This window comes from Gigantopelta aegis, chromosome 4 (assembly GCF_016097555.1).
Source record: "Gigantopelta aegis isolate Gae_Host chromosome 4, Gae_host_genome, whole genome shotgun sequence".
Taxonomy (NCBI): domain Eukaryota; kingdom Metazoa; phylum Mollusca; class Gastropoda; order Neomphalida; family Peltospiridae; genus Gigantopelta; species Gigantopelta aegis.
In genome coordinates, this window is record NC_054702.1 from 118,602,277 (window position 1) to 118,624,963 (window position 22,687).

A 22,687-nucleotide genomic window follows, 5' to 3' on the forward strand; every position below is an offset into this window, starting at 1 on the left:
GGCCAGTAGCCGAAATGCCTTGTTTCCTAGTAGATATAGCATGCTGTTAACAAGATACAGATCTGAAGACCAGTAGCCGAAATGTCTTGTTTCCTAGTAGATATAGCATGCTGTTAACAAGATACAGATCTGAAGGCCAGTAGCCGAAATGCCTTGTTTCCTAGTAGATATAGCATGCTGTTAACAAGATACAGATCTGAAGGCCAGTAGATCGTGGTATATGCTATCCTGTCTGTAGGATGGTGCATATAAAAGAAACCTTGCTACTAATGGAAAAATGTAGCAGGTTTCCTCTCAAAGACGATATATAGGAATTACCAAATGTTTGACATCCAATAGCTGATGATTAATAAATCAATGTGCTCTAGTGGTGTCATTAAGCAAAACAAACTTTTAACTTTTTTTTTAACTTGGCTAATGAGCTAAGAACTAAAAGAAACGAGTAAACTGATGAGTTGACTGTATTTTGTTTTTCAGCAGCAACTAACCTCTTGAAGTTAACTCCTCCACCTCAGGTTGTAGAAAAACCAAAGTAAGTTGAAAGAAATCATCAATGCAATTTAAAGCCACATCGTAAAATTGTTTGAGATTGAATCTGCAGGCAAGTGTGCAGAGGGAGGTTTTCGGGGGGCAAAATCCCTCCTTGCTCAAGCAAATTATTTTTGTTTTTCAAAAAAAATTTCAGGGGAGAACAGTAAAGACCCACCCTCTGTTAAAATCCTGCACACCCACCTGAACTGCCCAGCCATCCAAAAGGCCATGCTCAATATTTAGTGTTACCATGTATCATGAAGCTGTGATTCACTGCTATGACCAAGTGACTCTCAAAAACTAAGGGCATTGTATAAACTTGGAGACCGGCCTCGGTGGCGTCATGGTTAGGCCATCGGTCTACAGGCTGGTAGGTACTGGGTTCGGATCCCAGTCAAGGCATGGGATTTTTAATCCATATACCAACTCCAAACCCTGAGTGAGTGCTCCGCAAGGCTCAATGGGTAGGTGTAAACCACTTGCACCGACCAGTGATCCATAATTGGTTCAACAAAGGCCATGGTTTGTGCTATCCTGCCTGTGGGAAGAGCAAATAAAAGATCCCTTGCTGCTAATCGGAAAGAGTAGCCCATGTAGTGGCGACAGCGGGTTTCCTCTCAAAATCTGTGTGGTCCTTAACCATATGTCTGACGCCATATAACCGTAAATAAAATGTGTTGAATGCATTGTTAAAACATTTCTTTCTTTTCTTTCTGTATAAACTTGGTGAAAATAGCATTTTTGGACAAATATCACATCTCCATTTACGAACATGGAATATTGAGAAAGCCTTCCTGTGGTCAAGTTACTGGTCTAGTAACCATATTTCCACACATCACGAGTTGACATAAAAATTGTATTTGAAAAAACACCATGAAATGGTCTATTTATTATGTCATCTTTCCTAATTTTGGATAATATATTTCGCTTTTCCTGTTGAAAACACCATGATATATTTCTTCTAATGGAACTTTTCCTGAAAATTTACTTAAATAAAATTTGAATGAAAATTATCTTTATTTAATTATTAAATTAACATTTATTTAATAATACTGCTGTGCAAACATACCTGACAATTTGATCCTCCAAAAAAAGCCACACAAAAACAAAACGAATCAATTATCAAGTTTAATTTTAAATTACACTCAGTGACATGACATTGTTTATAAAATGTTTTAAAAAAAATTCAAATACAATCAGATGCATTGGTATTCATCAAACACAAACCTCAGTAATCAAAACAGAATAATTTACAAGGGAGATAATTTAATCATGAACTTGTTCAAAAAAGTAAATGTGATTTATATATTTCACTAAGTAAAATACAGTGGAAATATGATTTTTCATCGAATATAACTTTTGTGGTTTCTATAGATCTATATATTTTATTTCTGTGTATATAATAAAGCATACTGCTCTTTCTTGTAACATTAGAAACATGAATTAAAAGCTTCTTGCCTACATTTTGGGACATAAGTATTCTCACTAACTGTGGCTTAATAGTTTTGTCACATATGCCAAACAATAAGTGGGGTTGTACCCTCTAAGCTGGGTTTAGACATGGTGGTATCTGTGTAACTAGGTTATCACACAGTCTTGAAATCATTACATAAATTACTTTATATTTAAGGAAGTAGCTTGAAAACAACTGTTCTTTTAAAAATTGTGTTGCAACAATAGATTTTAACCTTTTGGCATGACAAAATGAATTGATTCATAAGCTTACACGTTTTTTATCTGAGTAAACTGTACTTGTTTTTATGTTCACATATAATACAGAAAAAAATGAATTCTGTACATATGTTCAGTCTGAATGTTAAGAAACAGACAATGCATAACAATTTAAATTGTGTATGTAACTTTTAAAGATTAACTAATTTCTAACTCTGGAACTTAAGTGATGTAATACACAATTGCAGTGTATTGAATGTTTCACATATGAGTGGTATCAGAACACCAAGTGATGTAATACACAATTGCAGTGTATTGAATGTTTCAAATATGACTGGTATCAGAACACCAAGTGATATAATACACAATTGCAGTGTATTCAATGTTTCACATATGAGTGGTATCAGAACACCAAGTGATATAATACCCAACTACATAATTGACTGTTTCACATATGAGTGGTATCAGAACACCAAGTGATATAATACCTAACCGTACATGATTGACTGTTTCAGATATGAGTGGTATCAGAACCCCAAGTGATATAATACCCAACTGTACATGATTGACTGTTTAAGATATGAGTGGTATCAGAACCCAAAGTGATATAATACCCAACTACATAATTGACTGTTTCACATATGAGTGGTATCAGAACACAAAGTGATATAATACCCAACTGTACATAATTAACTGTTTCAGATATGAGTGGTATCAGAACCCCAAGTGATATAATACCCAACTGTACAGGATTGACTGTTTCAGATATGAGTGGTATCAGAACCCCAAGTGATATAATACCCAACTGTACATTACTGACTGTTTAAGATATGAGTGGTATCAGAACCCCAAGTGATATAATACCCAACTGTACATGACTGACTGTTTCGGATATGAGTGGTATCAGAACACCAAGTGATATAATACCCAACTGTACATGACTGACTGTTTCGGATATGAGTGGTATCAGAACACCAAGTGATATAATACCCAACTGTACATGACTGACTGTTTCGGATATGAGTGGTATCAGAACACCAAGTGATATAATACCCAACTGTACATGACTGACTGACTTTCGGATATGGGTGGTATCAGAACACCAAGTGATATAATACCCAACTGTAGATGATTGAATGTTTCAGATATGAATGGTATCAGAACCCCAAGTGATATAATACACCACTATATGTGATTGAATGTTTCAGATATGAATGGTATCAGAACACCAAGTGATATAATACACCAATATATGTGATTGTATGTTTTAGATAGGAGTGGTATCAGAACACCAAGTAATACAATACCCAACTGTAGATGAATTTTCACTTATGAGTGGTATCAGAACACCAAGTGATATAATACCCAAATGTAGATGATTGACTGTTTCAGATATGAGTGGTATCAGAACACGAAGTGTGTGATCATTGTGGTGTACACAATGACGAGAGGGATGCAGTCGGAGATGGTGACCATCGACCGAGAGGGCCGTGATCTGCGCGTCACCATACTCATTGAAGATTACACCTTTCTCATGCACATAGGTGAGATATGGTTTTAATTGGAGATTCTTCACCTTTAATCATGTCATATTACCTAGGTTTGTGTCATGGCTTTAATTGGAGATACCTCACCTTTAATCACGTCATATTACCTAGGTCTGGGTCATGTGACACACGGCTTTAATTGGAGATACCTCACCTTAATCACGTCATATTACCTAGGTCTGTGTCATGTGATACACAGCTTTAATTGGATATACTTCACCTTTAATCACGTCATATTACCTAGGTCTGTGTCATGTGACACATGGCTTTAATTGGAGATACTTCACCTTTAATCATGGCATATTACCTAGGTCTGTGTCATGTGATACACGGCTTTAATTGGAGATACCTCACCTTAATCACGTCATATTACCTAGGTCTGTGTCATGTGATACACAGCTTTAATTGGAGATACTTCACCTTTAATCACGTCATATTACCTAGGTCTGTGTCATGTGATACACGGCTTTAATTGGAGATACCTCACCTTTAATCACGTCATATTACCTAGGTCTGTGTCATGTGACACACGGCTTTAATTGGAGATACCTCACCTTTAATCACGTCATATTACCTAGGTCTGTGTCATGTGACACACGGCTTTAATTGGAGATACTTCACCTTTAATCACGTCATATTACCTAGGTCTCTGTCATGTGATAAAATTGTCTTACAGTTTGTTTCATCATTTGAATATAATGTTTCTTTATTTGATTATAGCATCCCATATTAATTCATTCATCATTTGATTATAATAATAATAAATTCTTTATTTAAGGAGGCTAACACAGTTATCAAAAGCTAATCTTCCCTGAGGCCCTCAGGTACAAACAATACAGAATTACAATACATACATTTATGAACAAATATGGCAATAAACATATGTACAAATGATATTATTTTAGAAAATATTTCTAGAGTCTATATTTAAAAACAGCAGTATTTGGCGATGATTGGATAGCTTTAGGTAATTGATTCCAAAGTACTGGTCCAGAGTAACTGAAAGCATGTTTAAATAAAGACATTTTAGGTTTTGGAATAAACAGATTTCTATCCTCTACATTTCTAAGGTTGTAGGGATTGTTTTTTCCAACATGTATTAATAAGTTTGGAAGATAGTTTGGGGCTTTGTTGCATAGACATTTATAAATTTGTAAATTTTGATATATAATAACAAATGTTGTAATGCCAGTTGCACCCATTCCAAAAATATTGGTCTCGGCTGACCTACTATTTGAGTTGTAACTTTTTGTCTTGTAGCTATAGTCATATATTTAGAGTTCTATAATCTGATTAATTTCATCATTCCATTGTAGTGTTCCATATTTAAGTTGTTTCATCATTTGATTATATAGTGTTCCATATTTAAGTTGTTTCATCGTTTGATTATATAGTGTTCCATATTTAAGTTGTTTCATCATTTGATTGTAGTGTTCCATATTTGAGTTGTTTCATCATTTGATTATATAGTGTCCCATATTTGAGTTGTTTCATCATCTGATTATATAGTGTCCCATATTTGAGTTGTTTCATCATCTGATTATATAGTGTTCCATATTTGAGTTGTTTCATCATTTGATTATATAGGGTCCCATATTTAAGTTGTTTCATCATTTGATTATATAGTGTCCCATATTTGAGTTGTTTCATCATTTGATTATATAGTGTCCCATATTTGAGTTGTTTCATCATTTGATTATATAGGGTCCCATATTTGAGTTGTTTCATCATTTGATTATATAGTGTTCCATATTTAAGTTGTTTCATCATTTGATTATATAGTGTTCCATATTTGAATACTTTCAAAATTGTATTGGTTCATGTCCTTCAATTCTACCCAAAACCTAGATCACCAGATATTAGATCAGTGTGCCATTTGCAATCTACATGTATATGGCATTCCATGTATGTTTTCATTCAAAAACTACTCATGTCCATCTGTTTTGTTTTGCCTGTAATTTATCTCAAGCAGTAGCTGGTTATTATTTGTAAATGTGTAGATTTGTATTTATTATCAGACATAAAGATTAGTGATATTATTTTTTATGATTTCAGAGTTAAGTCAGTTGGTAACCTCAGATTACAATGGTAAGTGTTTGATTTTATTAAAGCCCCAGTCACATATACACTATTTTTGCCCTGAATTGCCACAACTTGAAAAATTGGTGTTATTCTTGGATATGCATAGTGAGACCCTAGCAGCTTCCTAGTCATTTTTCAGTATTCTTGGAATGTCTGGATAGGCACCTGACCGTTTTGATCATGTTCTTGGAATTTTTCAATTCGTGATGCATTCTTAAAGCAGTCATGAGTGGATTATGCATATCCATAGGTGCACCTTAGACACAGTCATGATAGTCGGGGGATAATCGTGGGACTTGACTGATAGGCAGGCCTTTTTATGTGAGTCTTGTGGATGTCAGAGTAAACCAGGAGGCAGTCGTGAGGAGTCTTAGTAGTCATAGTAATTTGTGGCGCATTCCGGATAAATCCTGATGAGTTGTACTGTATTTGTCAAGGTACCGTAGTGGAGGCGTATTACATCTTAGCAATTCATAATGAATTGGCTCCGTGCTGTCTATTTCTCCATACACTGTCCCAAACCCTGCACTCACTCCGTGCTGTCTAGTTCTCCACACACTGTCCCAAACCCTGCACTCACTCCGTGCTGTCTAGTTCTCCACACACTGTCCCAAACCCTGCACTCACTCCGTGCTGTCTAGTTCTCCACACACTGTCCCAAATCCCGCCTTCACTCCGTGCTGTCTAATTCTCCACACACTGTCCCAAACCCCGCACTCACTCCGTGCTGTCTAGTTCTCCACACACTGTCCCAAACCCTGCACTCACTCCGTGCTGTCTAGTTCTCCACACACTGTCCCAAACCCTGCACTCACTCCGTGCTGTCTAGTTCTCCACACACTGTCCCAAATCCCGCCTTCACTCCGTGCTGTCTAATTCTCCACACACTGTCCCAAACCCCGCACTCACTCCGTGCTGTCTAGTTCTCCACACACTGTCCCAAACCCCACACTCACTCCGTGCTGTCTAGTTCTCCACACACTGTCCCAAACCCCCCACTCACTCTGTGCTGTCTAGTTCTCCACACACTGTCCCAAACCCTCCACTCACTCCATGCTGTCTAGTTCTCCACACACTGTCCCAAACCCTGCACTCACTCCGTGCTGTCTAATTCTCCACACACTGTCCCAAACCCTCCACTCACTTCGTGCTGTCTAATTCTCCACACACTGTCCCAAACCCCGCCTTCACTCCGTGCTGTCTAGTTCTCCACACACTGTCCCAAACCCCCCACTCACTCCGTGCTGTCTAGTTCTCCACACACTGTCCCAAACCCCTCACTCACTCCGTGCTGTCTAGTTCTCCACACACTGTCCCAAACCCCACACTCACTCCGTGCTGTCTAATTCTCCACACACTGTCCCAAACCAAACACTCACTCTGTGCTGTCTAATTCTCCACACACTGTCCCAAACCCTGCACTCACTCTGTGCTGTCTAATTCTCCACACACTGTCCCAAATCCTACACTCACTCTGTGCTGTCTAATTCTCCACACACTGTCCCAAACCCTGCACTCACTCTGTGCTGTCTAATTCTCCACACACTGTCCCAAACCCTGCACTCACTCTGTGCTGTCTAATTCTCCACACACTGTCCCAAACCCTACACTCACTCCGTGCTGTCTATTTCCAGCAGGCTATATATCTGTTTGGCCTGTTATTATGTGACATGCTTGTGTTGCTGATGTGTCCTACATGTGACATGCTCATGTTACTGATGTATCCTGCATGTGACATGCTTGTGTTGTTGTTGTATCCTACATGTGATGTGTGTGTTGCTGATGTATCCTACATGTGACATGCTTGTATTGGTGATGTATTCTACATGTGACATGCTTGTGTTGCTGATGTATTCTGCATGTGACATGCTTGTGTTGCTGATGTACCCTGCATGTGACATGCTTGTGTTGCTGATGTATCCTGCATGTGACATGCTTGTGTTGCTGATGTACCCTACATGTGACATGCTTGTGTTGCTGATGTATTCTACATGTGACATGCTTGTGTTGCTGATGTACCCTACATGTGACATGCTTGTGTTGCTGATGTACCCTACATGTGACATGCTTGTGTTGCTGATGTATCCTACATGTGACATGCTTGTGTTGCTGATGTATCCTACATGTGACATGCTTGTGTTGCTGATGTATCCTACATGTGACATGCTTGTGTTGCTGATGTATCATACATGTGACATGCTTGTGTTGCTGATGTATTCTACATGTGACATGCTTGTGTTGCTGATGTATCCTACATGTGACATGCTTGTGTTGCTGATGTACCCTACATGTGACATGCTTGTGTTGCAGTCAGAGTGGACAAGGAGTTTGGGAAGGTAGAGATAGTTCTGCCAAAAGATGTACCAGATATTCAGTGGGGATCCCTCGGCTCCGATCTCGACCACCACAACTGCTTCGTGAAAACTGCAGAAAGAGGTTTGTAGTTGTTTCGTAGTTCTCTTCATTTAAGAGGAAACTTATAGCTACTAGTCATATCATACTCGTAAACAATGGTAGATGGAGTTTGTTATTAACCTTTAGACTACTGGATTAATTTTTAACAAAAAACACGTTGAGTGGGTACAAGATTATAATACATGAAATAAAGTTCATATATGAATCGGTAAGTATTATTTTCGTGTCTTTTTTTGTAATTTTTATTATTTTAGATCGGCTAATGGTGATTAAAATTAGGCAAAAAATCGAAAAAGTTGCGTTTACTTACGGGCATTTGTGGCCAGCTGTCCAGTATTTATGTCCAGTATTCCCGATAACAGTGGTTTTCTGACCAGAATTTTTTTTAAAACCCGAACTACGATTCATATTGCAATATTTGGTAATTTTCGTTGTTGGTAAAACGATCAAATTTATTATCAAATTAGCTGTTACAATCAGCTATCGATCCCTGAAAATTACCGCGACGTGCCGCCATTGTTGTCAAGCGAAAATACTTGCCGAAAACCACTTTTTTAACTAAAAATTTCAAGGTATTTTCAATTGAAAAAATCAAAACAAAAACCACCATTTTGAAAAAAAATCTTTTTTCTTTAATTATATTTCCGTTTCCGGTGAGTGTCGTGTGCAAAACGGCGGGAAATATGAATTGGGGAATGCACTGTATACAGTGTACAGTATATCGACTGACGTGATGTCGGGCGAGATATCACGCCTGCAGTAGTCAGAAGGTTAAGAGTAAAATTAAATTATGTACTTTTCTTAAAAATAACAGTAGTAGTAAATCGTTATTAGAGGTTAAGCTATTAAATCTTTATGTGACACTTCTGTAGACATATACAGCAGATTTCCTCTGAACAATTAAAGCAGCAAGATGGTGAAAGTTGAGTACACGCATACTACCATCTCTTAATATCTCCGTTACATGGTGCTTTTTCTTTCTTTCAGACAAAATATTCCGCCCATGCAAAGTTTTGTCCGTGGAGAGTGTTAGCCATGACACCAAGTTGTTTTGTGTCGCACTGCCAGAAGGAACACGAATGTGTGTCCCACTCGGCTACCACGTACGCATCAGTCATCGCGTCTCAGGTAATAGCAGTGAAAAAACCTCATTTTATTTATTTTATTATTTTGTTTTAGCACCACCATTCCCTGTGCTGTTATGACTTGTAGCATCGTAATATAGCCCATACCACCATTGTGTCACAGCATAAGCTTATGGGACAGAATGGCAAGAGATACACCTAAATTTTACCATGTTGAAAATTATGCTTCTCATTTTTCCAACTCCAATAATTACTTAAGTTGTAAAGCAAAAAAAAGAAAGAAAAGAAAAGATTCCTAGAAATCTCATTGCTTTTACACTTATTGGTATAGGACACAGAGAGTTAAGTACAGAACTTTGAATTAATGGGAAGGGCATGGAGGCAGACTTAGTAACACAGCCATGCCATTTTTCTTTCTGTGGACAATGTTTGATTTTCGAGGCACAACCTCAAGTAAGTAAGGCACTTGTTGTTGGTGACATACTAAAGGTGAAACCTGCTATTCTATGTAAAAGTTGAACCCTGCTGTTATATGTAAAAGTTGAACCCTGCTGTTATATGTAAAAGCTGAACCCTGCTGTTACGTGTAAAAGTTGAACTCAGCTGTTATGTGTAAAAGTTGAACCTAGCTGTTCTATGTAAAAGTTGAACCCTGCTGTTCTATGTAAAAGTTGAACCCTGCTGTTATATGTAAAAGTTGAACCCAGCTGTTCTATGTAAAAGTTGAACCCTGCCGTTATATGTCAAAGTTGAACCCTGCTGTTATGTGTAAAAGTTGAACCCAGCTGTTCTATGTAAAAGTTGAACCCTGCTGTTCTATGTAAAAGTTGAACCCTGCTGTTATATGTAAAAGTTGAACCCAGCTGTTCTATGTAAAAGTTGAACCCTGCCGTTATATGTCAAAGTTGAACCCTGCTGTTATATGTCAAAGTTGAACCCTGCTGTTATATGTCAAAGTTGAACCCTGCTGTCCTATGTAAAAGCTGAACCCTGCTGTTGCATGTAAAAGTTGAACCCTGCTGTTATATGTAAAAGTTGAACCCTGCTGTTATATGTAAAAGCTGAACCCTGCTGTTACATGTAAAAGTTGAACCCAGCTGTTCTATGTAAAAGTTGAACCTAGCTGTTCTATGTAAAAGTTGAACCCTGCTGTTCTATGTAAAAGTTGAACCCTGCTGTTCTATGTAAAAGTTGAACCCTGCTGTTATATGTAAACGTTGAACCCTCTGTTCTATGTAAAAGTTGAACCCTGTTGTCCTATGTAAAAGCTGAACCCTGCTGTTGCGTGTAAAAGTTGAACCCTGCTGTTATATGTAAAAGTTGAACCCACTGTTCTATGTAAAAGTTGAATGCTGCCGTTATATGTAAAAGTTGAACCCTGCCGTTATATATAAAAGTTGAACCCTGCTGTTATATGTAAAAGTTGAATGCTGCTGTTATATGTCAAAGTTGAACCCTGCTGTTATATGTCAAAGTTGAACCCTGCTGTTATATGTAAAGTTGAACCCTGCTGTCCTATGTAAAAGCTGAACCCTGCTGTTGCGTGTAAAAGTTGAACCCTGCTGTTATATGTAAAAGTTGAACCCACTGTTCTATGTAAAAGTTGAACGCTGCCGTTATATGTAAAAGTTGAACCCACTGTTATATGTCAGAGTTGAACCCTGCTGTTATATGTAAAAGTTGAACCCTGCCGTTATATATAAAAGTTGAACCCTGCTGTTATATGTAAAAGTTGAATGCTGCTGTGACGTGTAAAAGCTGAACCCTGCTGTTACGTGTAAAAGCTGAACGCTGCTGTTACGTGTAAAAGTTGAACCCTGCTGTTATATGTAAAAGTTGAACCCTGCTGTTATATGTAAAAGCTGAACCCTGCTGTTACGTGTAAAAGTTGAACCCTGCTGTTACGTGTGAAAGTTGAACCCTGGTGTTACGTGTAAAAGTTTAACATATCCTAGTTTGTATCCAATCTACTGTGTGACGAATAACACAGCTGATGTTTTCAGGGATGGATATCGACCGATGCTACACAGTGGTTCTGCCATCACTACGCGCCGGTTGCCAAGACGACCGGGTGTCTGACGGCTCGGTTCTCTACCTGATGATCAAGGTGTACCAGGACGGCGCCCTCTCTTCCTGGATCGGAACTCTCAGTCCAGGTCAGTGTCCATGCGAGAGTTTTCATAGGACAGGTCACTACTTTATTTGTGGGACATTTTAACGTGAACCTTGCCCATTGCAGTATCGTAGCTAGTCGTGGTCAAGATGGATTCTATCAACAAGCTTTTGCAGACAGCCTACATATATCAAGTGTACAGTGTTGCTAGTTGCTTTATTACATACCTATTCAATCCTATAGTAATAGTGATAAAGACATTTTGAAACCGTGTGATACATTTATTTTGTATCGCACATATGTGCAATACGGACCGGAACTTTTAAATGGGGAATTCCATTTTTATTTTTACTGCAGTTAGCGCCTTTTATTTACTGACATCATATATGATTTATAAATTACGTCACATCCTATTTGAAACATTACACAAGGCTGCCACAGAGCATGATTCTGAATGTTAAGCAAATCCATAAAAAGATTTTTGATCATAGATTTAACAAAGTGTTGTTATGACGTTAAATTGAAAAACATTTTTGCAAAAGAATCTATGTAATAAATACATAACTTCTCGTATATATTCTTGCACAAAATAAACTCATGCAATAAGTAAGAAGCGACAACAACATATGTGAATTTCTGTATTTATTGTATAAGAATTTGGTGAAGCATTTATTATGCCCCACTGTACATATGAAAACTGTGTAGGCCTACATGTGGCTAGCTGTCTTTATTGGTCACCGAATCCAAATCTGTAATGATTGTGACATTAGTATCTACAAATTACTTCCTACTGGGTGCTTATCTAATTAAGGGGCCGTCCAAAATTTTCAACATTTTCACAAGTGTACAAAGAGTACACTTTTGACCAACCCCCTCCCCCCCCCCCCCCCCCCCCCCCCCCCCAAAAAAAAAGAAAAATGTTGTTTGACATTTTTCATTTTCAGAAAGTGTACGCTGGCCTCTTAACCCCTTCCCTCCCGCGTACAGTGTGTACGCTCGTGAAAATGTTGAAAATTATGGACGGCCCCTAACTGGTTGGAGTTTCATACAGCAGATTAAGGCCCTGCAGTATTCGAATGTAGTTATCACAACTAATAAAAGAAAAGAGCAGGTCACAGTATGTCTGATGGAGTTTCATAGTTTTGATGACCTAATGATGTGTTATCGAAAGTGAGCAAGTTAGTTTTGATGACCTAATGATGTGTTATCGAAAGTGAGCAAGTTAGTTTTGATGACCTAATGATGTGTTATCGAAAGTGAGCAAGTTAGTTTTGATGACCTAATGATGTGTTATCGAAAGTGAGTGAGTTAGTTTTGATGACCTAGTGATGTGTTATCGAAAGTGAGTGAGTTAGTTTTGATGACCTAATGATGTGTTAGAAAGTGAGTGAGTTAGTGGAGAACCTCGACCTTTGTTAATTTGACCAGTTTAATATTGTACACATTTTTTGAAAAAATCTAAATCATTTAAAAAAAATTCTTATTACTGTTTATATGGCATTGAACTAAGAGCAGGGATAACAAGGACCCAACAGCAGTAAATGGAAGCAGGTCACGACACTCTTCTGTTTATTGCTAGCTAGATAACTGTTGTGTGGTGTATTTCATTTTGAACTAGTGAAGAAATTCCTACAATATGGTAAACAACTGGTTTTTATACGCCCGTCTATGATGGGTCATATTATGGTATGGCATTGTCCATCCTTCCGTCTGTACGTCTGTTAACCTTTACTTGTCCCACCCCTATCTTGCATACAGATGAATATAGGACCATCAAACCTCGCATGTAGGAACAACTTGGGATGGCGGTGTGACACATACTAATATTAGGTGACTGTGATACAAATAAATGAAATAATTTGTCTATATTGTGAACATCATAGGAAAATTGTGTTTAGCAATTGAAGAAGTCAGGACTCCATTAATCAGACAGCACCTTCTCCAATGGATACAGTATCATCAGTAGTTGGTCCAAAACAGACTGTTCTTCCATCCCATTGCAAACATTTCACATAATTAGAATGGAATCATACCCGTAACATATTCATTAATATCTATGGTTTTCCATCAAAGTCCTGACAGGTGTATCATGTGCCTCACCGGTACTCTTGTTGTAAAATGATATAGTACTATGTGTATCTGTAGGTGACGTGATGGAGGTGAGTGACATTGAGGGAAGTTTCCGGAGGGTGTCCCTCGACACGTGCACCCACCTTGTTCTGTTTGCAGCAGGAACCGGGTTCACCCCCATGGTCAGGCTAATCTATGAAAGTCTAGTTGCCGATACTTCATGTAAAAGGTAAACACCAATATTACAGTCCAATGCAGTTCACTCATTTTATGCTGTACTTGTGTGTTGAGTTATCCCCCTTGCTTACAGGTTCCATCCATTTCATGAACCAAATTTTTTTTTTAAAACCCACACATTTTACTGGCAAAAACCATTAATGTCTAATTTTACAAAGTTTTGTACTTTTCAGTAAGTACGTCTGTTGAATGGTCTCCATTAATCATTACAGCATTAGTATGTTGTGTTTTGACATTTGGAAATTACGTGCTTACTAATTTACCAATGTCTCTTTATTACTGTAAAAACTTTATTTTCGCAGGATCAAATTTTCGCGATTTAAACGAAAATGAGTGTTCATGAGCATTTTATTTTCGTGAATCCCCATCCCTTCCCCCAATAAAAAAAATTAAACTGATGTCAATAATTTTGCCATTTACAAAATACTGTAAGCTTACACAAGTGGCTTAGGCTAGTATGTGTGCTTTTTCATAATCAGTTTTAAGTGTTGCATTGTTACTGCTAGTCCTGTGCAACAGAGACTAACGAGGTCTCTGGTCTAACTCAGCGAGACTACCTTTTTTTTTCTTTTTTTTTAATGTCCAATATTTGTTAGCCTTTCATTTGTTTTACAGTATCTTATTTATCATCTTCACAAAATGTACATTAGCCTAGTTAAATCAGCGTTCTCGCTGGGTGAAAGTTAAAGGAGGGTGGCCGTGTGACACCCCACCCTTCAAAAAAACAACAACAAACAAAAACCAGTCAATAAAACAACAACATTAAGCTTGGTTACCATACATTGTGGTGTGTTGGTCGACTTTGTGAAAAAATATACTTCTTATTTTGCCCCTCAGTATTTGGTACAAAAAAGTCAAAATACAAGCCGACTCATCTTTTATGTATTGTTAGTTGAACTAGAGATGTTTTCGGTCTAAATTCATTTTCTGAGTTGATCATAGTTTTAATATTTAAATAAAGATTTCAAAATATATGGAAAAACAATAAAGATTTTTGCAAAGCTGCAAAAATTCTGTTCATTTTATTTCCATCTGAAGTCATCGAATTGATCGCTTTGATATCGCCAGCTGATAAAAGTAGTTTTATTTTTGTAAAGGTGGTGTATATATTATTTGACACCCAAGATAAATGATTTTAATGATGAACACTTCCATTGTTTTTATAAGCAGTAAGATCCCCCACAAAATGAAAAGTTTCTAATATTTTATAAAGATTGGCTAAATAAACAAATGATAAAGTAAAAATCATCAGTTACAAGCAATTAAATTTGTAATTGAGGATAAAAATTGATAGTTAGTGGACACAAAAGACAGAATGACCATTTGATCACGTGACAAATCTGGCACTAAATAAGTGATTACCGAAACGATAAAAAAATTAAATGTTTTCATTGCTCAAATAAAATATAACTTTTATTGTGTGTATCAAACATACAAATGGATTCAGGTATGGGACAAAATAGAGGCTGTTAAAAATACTGTTAAATTACCTTAGGGTAACTGTCGTAAGCTACTGAAGATTTTGTGTCAGTTGCTTTTCCATACACACAGCGGCTTGTTTCCTTTGATGTCCAGTGTGTAGACTGACCGAATGTTTTTTTATGGGGTAAAAAAGTGTGCATTTGGCAATAGCGGAGATGGGAGCGGGAAAATAAAGATGGGCGCAGAAAAATTAAGGACGACAGAAGGTGAAAGGAGGACGGGAAAATGCAATAGCAGGGTGGGCTACTTAAATGGAGCAGTGAAAACACTGTGTATTTATGAATTTATTCTAATGTATTTATGATGTTATTATTTTACTGTAGACAAGTGAAACTGCTGTTTTTCAACAAGAAGCACGGAGATATTTTCTGGAAGGATCAGCTGGACGAACTAGCAGCTGCTAATAACAGGTAGTACGCTGATTTGTTAATATTCCTCACAGGTTTCCAGTTGTCAGAACACTAGACCCAGTGTTACAATAACAGGTAGTACGCAGATAGACCCAGTGTTACAATAACAGGTAGTACGCAGATAGACCCAGTGTTACAATAACAGGTAGTACGCAGATAGACCCAGTGTTACAATAACAGGTAGTACGCAGATAGACCCAGTGTTAAATAACAGGTAGTAAGCTGATAGACCCAGTGTCACAATAACAGGTAGCACGCAGATAGACCCAGTGTCACAATAACAGGTAGCACGCAGATAGACCCAGTGTCACAATAACAGGTAGCACACAGGTAGACCCAGTGTGACAATAACAGGTAGTACGCTGATTGGTTAATATTCCTCACAGGTTTCCAGTTGTCAGACACTGGACCCAGTGTTACAATAACAGGTAGTACGCAGATAGACCCAGTGTCACAATAACAGGTAGCACGCAGATAGACCCAGTGTCACAATAACAGGTAGTACGCAGATAGACCCAGTGTCACAATAACAGGTAGTACGCTGATAGACCCAGTGTCACAATAACAGGTAGTACGCTGATAGACCCAGTGTCACAATAACAGGTAGTACGCTGATAGACCCAGTGCCACAATAACAGGTAGTACACAGATAGACCCAGTGTCACAATTACAGGTAGTACGCTGATAGACCCAGTGTCACAATAACAGGTAGTACGCAGATAGACCCAGTGTCACAATAACAGGTAGTACGCAGATAGACCCAGTGTCACAATAACAGGTAGTACGCTGATAGACCCAGTATCACAATTACAGGTAGTACGCTGATAGACCCAGTGTCACAATAACAGGTAGTACGCAGGTAGACCCAGTGTCACAATAACAGGTAGTACACTGATAGACCCAGTGTCACAATAACAGGTAGTACGCAGGTAGACCCAGTGTCACAATTACAGGTAGTACGCTGATAGACCCAGTGTCACAATAACAGGTAGTACGCAGGTAGACCCAGTGTCACAATAACAGGTAGTACGCAGGTAGACCCAGTGTCACAATAACAGGTAGACCCAGTGTCACAATAACAGGTAGTACGCTGATAGACCCAGTGTCACAATAACAGATAGACCCAGTGTCACAATAACAGGTAGTACGCAGGTAGACCCAGTGTCACAATAACAGGTAGACCCAGTGTCACAATAACAGGTAGTACGCAGGTAGACCCAGTGCCACAATAACAGGTAGACCCAGTGTCACAATAACAGGTAGTACGCAGGTAGACCCAGTGCCACAATAACAGGTAGACCCAGTGTCACAATAACAGGTAGTACGCTGATAGACCCAGTGTCACAATAACAGGTAGTACACAGATAGACCCAGTGTCACAATAACAGGTAGTACGCAGATAGACCCAGTGTCACAATAACAGGTAGTACGCTGATAGACCCAGTGCCACAATAACAGGTAGTACGCAGATAGACCCAGTGTCACAATAACAGGTAGTACGCAGATAGACCCAGTGTCACAATAACAGGTAGTACGCTGATAGACCCAGTGTCACAATTACAGGTAGTACTCTGATAGACCCAGTGTCACAATAACAGGTTGTACGCTGATAGACCCAGTGTCACAATTACAGGTAGACCCAGTGTCACAATAACAGGTAGTACGCTGATAGACCCAGTGTCACAATTACAGGTAGTACGCTGATAGACTCAGTGTCACAATAACAGGTAGACCCGGTGTCACAATAACAGGTAGTACGCTGATAGACCCAGTGCCACAATAACAGGTAGTACACAGATAGACCCAGTGTCACAATTACAGGTAGTACGCTGATAGACCCAGTGTCACAATAACAGGTAGTACGCAGATAGACCCAGTGTCACAATAACAGGTAGTACGCTGATAGACCCAGTGTCACAATTACAGGTAGTACGCTGATAGACCCAGTGTCACAATAACAGGTAGTACGCAGGTAGACCCAGTGTCACAATAACAGGTAGACCCAGTGTCACAATAACAGGTAGTACGCTGATAGACCCAGTGTCACAATAACAGATAGACCCAGTGTCACAATAACAGGTAGTACGCTGATAGACCCAGTGGCACAATAACAGGTAGACCCAGTGTCACAATAACAGGTAGTACGCTGATAGACCCAGTGCCACAATAACAGGTAGTACACAGATAGACCCAGTGTCACAATTACAGGTAGTACGCTGATAGACCCAGTGTCACAATAACAGGTAGTACGCAGATAGACCCAGTGTCACAATAACAGGTAGTACGCTGATAGACCCAGTGTCACAATTACAGGTAGTACGCTGATAGACCCAGTGTCACAATAACAGGTAGTACGCAGGTAGACCCAGTGTCACAATAACAGGTAGACCCAGTGTCACAATAACAGGTAGTACGCTGATAGACCCAGTGTCACAATAACAGATAGACCCAGTGTCACAATAACAGGTAGTACGCTGATAGACCCAGTGTCACAATAACAGGTAGACCCAGTGTCACAATAACAGGTAGTACGCTGATAGACCCAGTGCCACAATAACAGGTAGTACGCTGATAGACCCAGTGTCACAATAACAGATAGACCCAGTGTCACAATAACAGGTAGTACGCTGATAGACCCAGTGTCACAATAACAGGTAGACCCAGTGTCACAATAACAGGTAGTACGCTGATAGACCCAGTGCCACAATAACAGGTAGTACGCTGATAGACCCAGTGTCACAATAACAGGTAGACCCAGTGTCACAATAACAGGTAGTACGCTGATAGACCCAGTGTCACAATAACAGATAGACCCAGTGTCACAATAACAGGTAGTACGCTGATAGACCCAGTGTCACAATAACAGGTAGACCCAGTGTCACAATAACAGGTAGTACGCTGATAGACCCAGTGCCACAATAACAGGTAGTACACAGATAGACCCAGTGTCACAATTACAGGTAGTACGCTGATAGACCCAGTGTCACAATAACAGGTAGTACGCAGATAGACCCAGTGTCACAATAACAGGTAGTACGCTGATAGACCCAGTGTCACAATTACAGGTAGTACGCTGATAGACCCAGTGTCACAATAACAGGTAGTACGCAGGTAGACCCAGTGTCACAATAACAGGTAGACCCAGTGTCACAATAACAGGTAGTACGCAGGTAGACCCAGTGTCACAATAACAGGTAGACCCAGTGTCACAATAACAGGTAGTACGCTGATAGACCCAGTGTCACAATAACAGATAGACCCAGTGTCACAATAACAGGTAGTACGCAGGTAGACCCAGTGTCACAATAACAGGTAGACCCAGTGTCACAATAACAGGTAGTACGCAGGTAGACCCAGTGTCACAATAACAGGTAGTACGCTGATAGACCCAGTGTCACAATAACAGATAGACCCAGTGTCACAATAACAGGTAGTACGCAGGTAGACCCAGTGTCACAATAACAGGTAGACCCAGTGTCACAATAACAGGTAGTACGCTGATAGACCCAGTGCCACAATAACAGGTAGTACACTGCTAGACCCAGTGTCACAATAACAGGTAGTACACTGCTAGACCCAGTGTGACAATAACAAGTAGTACACTGCTAGACCCAGTGTCACAATAACAGGTAGTACACCGAGTTTGGTTGTCCAAACACTGAATCACAATAGCAATATGTTAGACAGCTTACAGCCCCTGATTACATAGTGAGTTGTTTGTATTCTGTTGTGCGTACATCTCAACTTGGTGCTAGTCGACTAGTTTATCAAGGGAAACAACTCTGGTCTCATCTCAACCTTTAAGATTGAATCTATGTATGTGTGTAATATTGTAGTTCATTGTTCATTCATTTCAACTTATTTCCGTGCCTATATCCAATATTAAGGTTCAAGCATGCTATCCTGGGTACACACCTCAGCTATCTGGGTTATCTGTCCAGGACAGTGATTTAGTGGTTAGTTGTTAGTGGTTAGTAAGAGAGAAGTTGGTGCGTTGAGTTGTTATCCCAGGATCTACCAGCCTTATGTCCGATACTTAACCATGACACCGCCGACACCGGTAGTTCATTGTTAAATAATTAAATTTTCTTTCCTGTCTATACACTTTACGGCAATCTGATTGGTCCAGAGGTGGTTACTTTTTTTCGTTCAAATCTCGATGAACCGAAAAAAATTAAGCCACACCTACTACCCCCTCCACTGATTTGCACTACTTTTGTGCAACAGACCGGATTATTCCGGTAATCATATTTAGATATTTTGAAGAAAACACACATGAAATATACAAAAGCAATTTTTAAAATGTATTTGATAAATTAATGGAAAATGTTATAGCAGAGTAGACATGTATACGCATTGATTAAAAAAACAATCCTCTTCGATAATCATGGAATGAGACTCGGTTGATGGCCAAAGAAATGTAGGAAACTTCACGCCTGTAGCTTACTTGTAACAGTATAAATGTTAAACATGTTCCCTTCATTCACTTTCATAACATATAAACTAAACACGAATCGGACAGTTCCTTCCAAGATAACTAAATGATCCATAAAAAATTACCTGATTCAAATAATAGTGAATGAACATTTGCGCGACATAAGTCTCAATGAAGTTTACACAAACAATACTACAGGTGTATTTAATGCTAAACAAAATAAATTCAGTTAACTTTTGTATTATTAAAGTGTGCATATAAATTTAATTATAAGAATTGACTGCAATTATTTTGTGGTTCATGCATGTATGAATCGAAAAAACCTATGTGCACACTTTTGTATGACCCACTATGCTTTATTAAACATTTCGTGGTATGGCTACAGCTTTGGTGATTTTTAACAAAATCTTGCTGTATAACCTATTGTATGACCCACAGAGTCATACAGTGTGCACATTGTTTTTTCAGTTCATACTTGCATGAACCAGAAAATAATTGCGGTCAATTCTTAAATGTATTTGGTTTTTACATTCATATAATTCACAGACCTCAACATTTATATGAGCTATCACTCTGGCTCTTCACCACTCCCTTAAGACTAGTTTAATTTTTATCACACCTTAGCATGTACCTTTTTAAAAAGGGTTCAATATGGATTGTCAGGATGGTATCATCTTAAAGGACTCCCTGTAATCTAAGTTTGGGGAGCAATTAATCACTCCATTCAAATTGTTTTCTGTAAGGTCTGAAGTTAGGAGCGGTTTTTTGCCTGCTGTTTAATTACCCGGTAATGAAATCCAACATAGTACAATGAATGTTTGAGTGAGATTTATTATAGAAAGGCATTTCTGTTGTTATTTTGCTGTTTGTTTCTGTAACAGGTTAATAAAAAAAAATCAGTTCATTTCAAGTTATGACTCTACCATTAATATGTCGATTATTATTTATTTAAAAAATATATTTCAGGTTTTCGGTGACATACATTCTGTCAGAGCCAGATGAAGACTGGGATGGTCCGATGGGTCGAGTGAACAAAGATCTCGTGAAGGATCACATTCCGACTGTCAACGACGGAATCCGACGACTGCTGTGTGCATGTGGCCCAATCCTCTTTACAAAGGAGGTTATACGGTAAGAATTAGTTCAAAATTACCAAAGCTGTTTTTTCTTATTAACCACATTCATTCATTCATTTCAACTTATTTTCGTGCTTATATCCAATTAAGGTTCAAGCACGCTGTCCTTGGCACACACCTCAGCTAGCTGGGCTGTCTGCCCAGGACAGTGAGTTAGTGGTTAGTTAGAGAGAAGAGGGTATAATGGTCTTACACCTATCCACTAAGTCATTAAAACTCACTCTGTTTGGGAGCCGTTACCTTATGTCCGATGGCTTAACCATGACACTACCGAGGCCAGTATTAACCACATGTGGCCTAATCCTCTTTACAAAGGAGGTTATACGGTGAGAATTAGTTCAAACTTACCAAAGCTGGCTTTTCTTATTAATCGCTATGTAGCCATAACACGAAATGTTACAACATAGGATATAACAGCTAAGTAGCTGGCAGAATAAAGAACGTTTTGGACTAAATTAAATTTATATATTTCCATTTTTACTGTATGACAGACGTCGGTTTACTGTCGCGTAGTGTTTTAAATATCTTCGTGTGATGAGACGGAAGTCGGTTTACTGTCACGTGGTGTTTTAAATATCTTTGTGTGATAACACGGACGTCGGTTTACTGTCTCGTGGTGTTTTAAATATCTTCGTGTGATGAGACGGACGTCGGTTTACTGTCTCGTAGTGTTTTAAATATCTTCGTGTGATGAGACGGGGCTTTAGATCTCACTAATTTGGGAACAGGGACTTTTGTCTTTTCTGAGTGCTGGAAGGTTGTATTAGTCAGTACTGTATTGACAGCTGCAGGAAGGTTGTATTAGCCAGTACTGTATTGACAGCTGATGGAGAGTTGTCAACATTCAGAAATGCATTTCAAGTTATATAATCTAATTAAAATTAACATTTCAGTGGTTTTCAGGTGAAATGTTTTGAGGTCAGCATGTTTGTACTTAATTTGGGCATGATTATTTTGGGCTATATATTTTGGGCACACTTATCACCTTGACTTTTTAAAAAACAAATTGCCCCCTTTCCTTTCTCTCCTTGAATTCCATCTCATTTTTTACCAATCTGGCAACTCCTATCTTTCAACTTCTTTTGCTGTCCACCTCCACATCTCAGTCCTCATCTCTCCAACCATGACAGGTGCTTGTCTGTTTTTGGCTATCCATGCCACACACCTGCCATGCCCCATTAGCTTTTAGCTGTGGGCTTAGTCTGACCACTTCGGGGAGTCTTCAGTAGTTACTTCTGGCATTGTTAAGAGGCACTTGTAACCATGTATTATACAGCCCTACTACCAGCGGTCATTAGGTAGTGCCGTGAATCAGACCAGCTTTATTAGTGGCAGATGACGAGGATGCCAGATAGGTGCAAGGAAATACACAGAGACTGCACCCACGGAGGAAGCTGAGATAGGTAGGCAATGGTGTGGACAGCTCAGATAGGGTCGAAACAGATTAAAATTGTTGGAGAAATTGGAAAGTTT

General features: G+C 38.8%; 1 protein-coding gene across 1 annotated transcript in view; it reads left to right on the top strand.

The window, feature by feature from the left end:
- LOC121371907 (cytochrome b5 reductase 4-like) overlaps window positions 1–22,687 on the top strand; it is a 93,789-nt gene that overhangs the window by 70,677 nt on the left and 425 nt on the right. The window contains exons 6-14 of the mRNA XM_041498148.1: window positions 478–532; window positions 3,595–3,746; window positions 5,805–5,837; window positions 8,142–8,267; window positions 9,234–9,374; window positions 11,335–11,487; window positions 13,590–13,743; window positions 15,557–15,643; window positions 21,045–21,209. Coding sequence (XP_041354082.1) covers window positions 478–532; window positions 3,595–3,746; window positions 5,805–5,837; window positions 8,142–8,267; window positions 9,234–9,374; window positions 11,335–11,487; window positions 13,590–13,743; window positions 15,557–15,643; window positions 21,045–21,209 — 1,066 coding nt within the window. The remainder of the gene's footprint in view (window positions 1–477; window positions 533–3,594; window positions 3,747–5,804; window positions 5,838–8,141; window positions 8,268–9,233; window positions 9,375–11,334; window positions 11,488–13,589; window positions 13,744–15,556; window positions 15,644–21,044; window positions 21,210–22,687) is intronic.